The sequence below is a fragment of the Cariama cristata genome, unplaced genomic scaffold (genome assembly GCF_000690535.1).
Source record: "Cariama cristata isolate BGI_N322 unplaced genomic scaffold, ASM69053v1 scaffold11184, whole genome shotgun sequence".
Classification (NCBI taxonomy): Eukaryota; Metazoa; Chordata; class Aves; order Cariamiformes; family Cariamidae; genus Cariama; species Cariama cristata.
Window position 1 is genome coordinate 64,522 of NW_009613575.1, and position 7,045 is coordinate 71,566.

At 37.0% G+C, this 7,045-nt stretch overlaps 1 protein-coding gene across 1 annotated transcript in view; it reads right to left on the reverse strand.

The window, feature by feature from the left end:
• Positions 1-5,305, reverse strand: part of LRGUK (leucine-rich repeats and guanylate kinase domain containing) — a gene marked incomplete at its 5' end in the record, with an annotated part of 44,857 nt that extends 39,552 nt beyond the window's left edge. The window contains 2 exons of the mRNA XM_009699083.1: positions 1,619-1,762; positions 5,181-5,305. Coding sequence (XP_009697385.1) covers positions 1,619-1,762; positions 5,181-5,305 — 269 coding nt within the window. The remainder of the gene's footprint in view (positions 1-1,618; positions 1,763-5,180) is intronic.
• Positions 5,306-7,045: the final 1,740 nt, after the last annotated feature.

A 7,045-nucleotide genomic window follows, 5' to 3' on the forward strand; every position in this document is an offset into this window, starting at 1 on the left:
ATTCCTGCTAGACCCCGAATGAACAGTTGTAAGGTTCTCAATAAAATCAAAATGGGTCAAACAAGATTCACGTTGCCTCATTTTAGCCATCTGTTAAGTTAGCCCAAGTCGGTCACCTAACCTTACTTTATAACCGGTGGAGAGGGGCAGTTCCAGAGGTCACCTGATCCATGGTAGGCTGGGATTAATTACTTTGTAAGGATACTTGGTTTTCCTCCACTGCTGAAAGACTGAACCTAGAAGACTTCAGATTCTATCCCTAAAATACTCATGTAGCGTGTCTAAATTAAACATACATCTCAACCATAGCCTATCCAATATTCATTTTGAGATAACAAGAAGCCCACTGCAGAACAGTTTTGACCAAGTTAAATGTCATTTGGGTGGATTTCCTAAATAAATCATAGAACGCCAACCATCAACATTTGAAAATCACTGAATGTGTACATGAGAGACATGGTTTGCAGATAAACCTGTAGTGATCATTTTTGAAAAATCAAGCATTTAAGATAATTCTGGGTGGTAGTACGCTGAAGTGACTCAGATCTTTCTCTGTTAATTAATTAAAATTATTTTTAAATTATTCTTCAGAAGGAAATGTTCAAAAATGGTGACTCATTAAACAGCTTCAATAACATCATTAAAATAGGCAAATTTTGATGAGGTAAAATTAATAGATTTGCGTGCCATAAAGAACAGTGGAAACTATATGAGGCAATGGAAGTGGTGTTATTGATGCTAATAGCAACCATACTATTAGTTAGTTTCCTGTCTTGTGCAATTGATGTACCTTTAAATGTCAGCCTGAACACAGTGTGAGAAAAATAATTCATAGTGTCTTGAATTAAATCCTGTAAATGTATGTTGCAAGTGGGGAAAAATGACAGAAAATGTTCAATTCCTGGTTTATAATTTTATTTCTTATTTACTTAGATTTTTTTTTCACATGCAGATCTGTCTTTGATGTCAAAATGATTCATGAATTGACCTTTTTTTTTCAGTTAAGGACCCTGGAAGATCAGTATCAAAAATATTATATATAAATGGCTTCGGTTTTAAAATTCAAATACAAATGAGTTGGATTGTATCATTGTAATTCCAGTGAAAATTCTGCTGCCTAACAAAAGCCACTTTATAATAGAGTACATGCAGTTCTGCCGCACAGGAAGTTTCCAGCTGAGAGCTCAGAAGAATCTGTGGTCATAAAACTGGGCTGAGAGATATTAGCAAACCCTCCTGAGGCCTGGCAGTAGAAAAGCTGTGATGTAAGTAAAGCTCCTCAAGAATAATCAAGCTGAAAAAGCTGCGTACTCATCCCTATCTTATCCACTCAAGGGAGAACTGTTAGTTCTTTATGTATGTGAGCACTAAACACTACAGAAGTGGTACCTACATAAAGATAAACCTATCTAGAGATATTAAATAACCTGAGGAGTACACTATCAATCAACATGTGAAACAGCATTGGTCTGAAATACTAAAGGAAAAAATGTCATATTTTCTAATACTAGTTTCTTGTAAGATCTTTTTGATTAAGCCTTAAAGGATTGAATTTTAGGGGAAAAAAAATACCAAACGCATTCTTAGAAAAAGCTGAGATCAATATTAAGTATGATACCTGGTTATCCTCTAGGTTGATCACCTCTAGTAGATCATGTTCCTCCAAGCCTTGTAGACTAGTTATTTTATTGCTAGATAGATCTACCTTCTGTAGAGTTTTCAAGCTGTCCAACCCAGTTATCTTCTCAATCTGGTTAGAGCTCTAAGAAGAAATGAAAGCATATAAACTGTTGATAAAGTTCTATAGATGGAAAACAACATTTTTGAGGAAGAACAGAGTTCACTTTATTATTGAGAATCCTATTACAAATAGGCCTTTTATGCATTAGCCCCATCTTCATCTTGAGATGACATATTACAGCTTTCCATACTGCTCAAGGATAAAAGAATCAACTATCTTCTGATCAACTTATCTGCAACTCACCTTGAATAGCAGTGAGAGACAACAGCAATAAAACATTCTTTTAAAGCTGATACTGGCTAAAGGATACTTTTGTCACTATCTAACTCAAAATTTAGAAAATAGATATGCACATAAACTTATAGAACATATACACATAAATATGTAGAATTTCCCTCTGTAATCATGGTTATATTTACACTTATATTTACAGAATAAATAATGAAAATATCAAGGTAGAAGAATATAGTACTGTCTTCTTTGAACTATAAGCAGCCTATAAAAATATCTCTAGGATACACAAGTTTATCTTAATGCATACTAAGTGAAGGCAGACTTTATTTACTGTCAGCAACAGCATGCACAGAAATGTTAAAACAAACCACAACAAACCCACCTTACTGTAAGTCTATCGAGATTCTAACACAAGAAGTGACCCAAGCTTTTGAGAGCCCATAACCACCTACCATTGTTTTACATTCCTTCCAAACGAGGTACAAGATAGAAGACATACATTTATCACTGGACACCACATGGCTTCATTTCTCAAGGCCTCACAAATCATATCCTCGTTTCTGCTATGAACTCCAAATCGGTATAACATGGTAGGTTCTGTACTCATCTTTGTCCCAGTGGCCACATGTACCCAGATGGCCTCTCAACATGATTCTTTCTGCATAACCTTGCAAGTGCTATTTTTCCGTCAGCATCACCTTGTGCTGAAAGCTTAGATGCCTCATATTCTATTAATAAATATTTAGGAACTATGGAAATAAATAAGCCAGCTGACTCTAATATTAATCCAGTTGTCTGTCCTTGACATTTTTCCTGACTTTTAAATGTTTAATTAGGTTATTAATAGCATGAAGGCTCCCTCTTCTCTTCCTGTTCTTCGTTATACCTCTGTTTAATAGGATACAGCTCAGAGTTCTAGTTACAAAAGGCTATGCAAGAGGTGCACATAAAATTCTGTGAATAAAAAGGATTTGTGTAGAGGACCTTTTTTGCAAAGCATAAAATTCCTAAGAGTCCAGTTCATTAGAGCTGCATTTCTTATTTTTTTGCAAACATAAGCAGAATAAAGGCTCTTTGGTATAGCTAGGCAGTATTTACAGTTTTTGAAGCTTTTCTTCCAAACTTCAGACCTTACTACTCTTTCAACCTAAAAAGCTCAAGGGAAAATGGAAAAGAAAGCTGAATCAATGGGAAGAGAGAATGACTGCTCCCATGAAAAAGGAACTGCATTTTATTCTAATTAATGAAAGAAAATGCTATGCTAAAATCTGTCTATTTACATAATTTCCACATGACTATCTACTTTGCTAATTAAAAAAGACAAGCAGTTGTATAATTAATCATATCAGCATGTAAGAATCAAAACTGAAGAACATGTTCATATTAACAAGGCTTAGCTGTTAACACAACCTCCAAAACACTTTACAGAGCAGATAACCATTACTAACAGAATTATTATTAGGCCTTTTATCAGATGAGGAAATTGGTGCACACAATGGTTGAGCAACTTATTGTAGTTCTCCCTGAAGAAAGTATTTAGAGAAAAGATCTTCCTGTCATTTAGGTTGTCATACTCTTATAGTTCATTACAGAAATTTTAGACATGATTTTGCCAATCTGACTTAATCTTATTCACTAAAAACAAGGCAAAATTCAGTTTTATTGCTACTAAAGGCATAACTGAAAGCTACTGAAGGCATTATATATTTGAAATATAAGTGCATTAAAAAATGCATTATTTTAATATATTATTCAAAATATACTACTGTCCACTTTTAAATGTGAATACCTTTCCTGAATATCAAAGCAGTAATAACCACAAGGGTCAATCAGGCCTTGATGGGTACAGACCTTAGCTACTCTTTTCTATATCAATTACTACAGAACAGAAGAAAAATTTTTAAATTTTAAAAGGATTGGGAAAGAATATTTCTATTCCTGATAAGGGATTAATTCGGTTTACCTAAAATATTTATGTAGGCACTTAAATCTAATGTAGCAAATATGAGCATATTTCTATGCATGGGTTTTTTGGTACTCTTTTTTAAAATCCCATTGAATATTTTTAAAATTATTATTACAAACTAAAACCTATTAAGAAGTAGCCTGTTGTATTTTATAGCAACTGAATTGCATTAAAAGTAGTTTTTGCTTGTGTTTCTGCGCAACATCTATATCGATGGCTCTTCCTATGAAGTATCTCAAAATGGTTTAGGAGAAAGCATTGGTATGATTAAGGACATTTTACTAACATGGAACTGAGGAACACTGAGATAAATGCCTTCCCAAGGCCTGTAAAAGAGCAAGATGCCTGCAAACAAGTGTAGGCATTGACAGGCTGAGGTCTATATTTGGGCTAGTTATCCTTGGCTATCTTCATAAACAACAGAGAGAAGCAGGCACTTCCAAGTCTGATGCATCTTGTGTTAATGCAGGTGTCAGCAGCTGGATTACGATAATGAAGTATTTTAAGTGTCCGTTTCTCTTCACTGACTTTTGAGGCAGCAGAGAACAACTAGCTCAGGTGCAGTTGTCTACACCGCAGAAACCTGAAGCCAGACAAGATAAATCCCACCAAAGCATCTAGAAATATAACCTAGAAAAGTTGTATTTAAACAAATGTACTCTAGATATCTTGATGCAAAGCTGGCAATATAAAGCTTCCAATCTCATTACAAGATCCTTAAAAAATTAAACAAAGATCCTTTAATAATATATCAGATTTGCATGCTAAACTTGACTTGTTTTCTAAAACGAATGCAGGATTCTCATTCCTCACTTTTCCCTCTCCTGTCCTAGCTCACTGAGATCATGAACACAACTTTATGAGGAAATGTACTTTAAAAAAAAAAAATTCATTGTGGGAATTGCAGAGCAAGTAACTTCTTACACATCACCTAAGCAACAACAAAACCTATCCAGATCGAATGCAAAATATCTTTGGAGAAATTCAAAACCCAGGTTTGGAAGGCCCTGAGCAACCTCCACTGAAGACAGCTCTGCTCTGAGCAGGAAGCTGGACCAGATGACCTCCACAGCTCCCTTCCCACCTGGATCATTCTGTGAGCCTGTATTAATAAAAAAATGTGTCCAGTATCACAAGCAGCTCTGAAAATTTGTTATGTAATTACCTTCACATTTATGAAGGCATTAACATATTGAGAAAAGACAGACAGGAAAACAACTAGAATTACTTCTTTCTTACCAGATTGAGTATTTTGATAGGTAAATTCTCAAGGCCACTGATTGCAACGAGTCTGTTGTGTGACAAACTAAGATGAGTCAGACTGTGACATTTCTCCAGTCCTCTTATCTCCTCTATGTTGTTAACTATACAGAGGTTTTTGCATTTAAGGAAAATAACCGAACACAAAACCTTAGCAAAAATTAGTTGCTAAATTAGCCAATGGAGCTGAATTTTATGGTATGGGGAGCTGGACATCAAATGCTTCATGCTAAGGAGTTTTAAATCCCAGCTGCTCACACCCAGCCCTGTTCTGGAACGTAGTGCCTCCTTGTTTCACTGACAGTTTTTTGTAGGGCAGCAGGATGAGCGGCACTGATCCAGCTACAAATATCCTTCTCTCTTTTTTTTTTTTTTGGGGGGGGGGGGTTAACTCTAATTACTTCTATCACCTGGTTTACAGTGCAGCCCTTCAAGCTGGCATAACCGAACTGATGGCAAATCAAGAAAGTAGTGAAAATGAAGGAACAGGAGCGCGGGGAAGAAACTACTTCTGCCAGCACCTTGCAAAACTACGCTGTAAACCTTTGGTCTTCTTATCAGATGCACATATGCAGGCTAAAACATAGGGGTATGTATGTCTGGCTTTAACTGAGCACCAGTCATGTTAGGTCAGGTGTAGAATACAGGCACATGGCTGATTCATCAGAGGAGGCTGTGATCTTTTCATGTTTATGGAATACTTAACATGGCTCCAAACTGACCTTGACCTCCAAGCATCACACACATACAATTATTCAAGTCATAACACACAATAGTAGTATATGGGGCTATTTCACTCTAAATTATACCTGTTCTATATTGACCATCTGTCCTGAAAAAGGAAAGTGTATTTTAATTTAACATTGAAATCAAAAGCAGCAGCATAAGTAGTTAGGATTCCCCTCAGCAAACTTCAGCGTTAACGTAACTACCCAGATTCCTTAAACAAAGCATGTTTCCTTTGACAACAAGCCATCTCTTACAATGGGATGAACTGCAGAGGTACTGACTCTGCATCTCCACTGTACGGAAATCAGATAACTCTGATCCAGGCATCTAATTGTTTGGTGGCTGAAGTTAGGCAAGAAGAATTGCACTCGTAGTGTAAGTGTCCAAGCTGGAACTAGTTACAGAAAAACCCCAGGAAATATACCTGAAAAAAAAATAGCCAGAACATGCAGGACACAGAGAAATGCCTTTAGGCAATCACAGAAGAAAATATTTTTAATTGACTTGAGAGAATAAACTCTGCCTGCAAAAAGGGGCAAATGCATTTTCATTCACATTTCTACTCTTACCAGGCAGTGGCCAAATTATCAAGATTTTTTTTCTCTCAGTCTGATGATATTATAACCAAGCAAAATAACCAAGTAACCAAGCCACTTTCCATCATTTATCAGCATTAGCAAACATGATGCCCATCTACAAGAAGGGCCAGAAGGAGGAACCAGGGAACTACAGGGCTGTCAGCCTGACCTCGGTGCCAGGGAAGGTTACAGGGCAGATCATCCTGAGTGAGATCGTGCGGCACGTACGGGACAACCAGGTGATCAGGTCCAGTCAGCATGGGTTTATGACAGGCTGGTCCTGTTTGACTGACCTGATCTCCTTCTGTGACAAGGTGATCCACTTAGTAGATGAGGGAGAGGCTGCGGATGTTGTCTACCTAGACTTCAGTAAAGCCTTTGACACTGTTTCCAACAGCATTCTCCTGGAGAAACTGCTCATGGCTTGGATGGGCGTACGCCTCGCTGGGTAAAAACTGGTTGAATGGCTGAGCCCAGAGAGTGGTGGTCAATGGGCTGGGTAAAAACTGGTTGAATGGCTGAGCCCAGAGAGTGGTG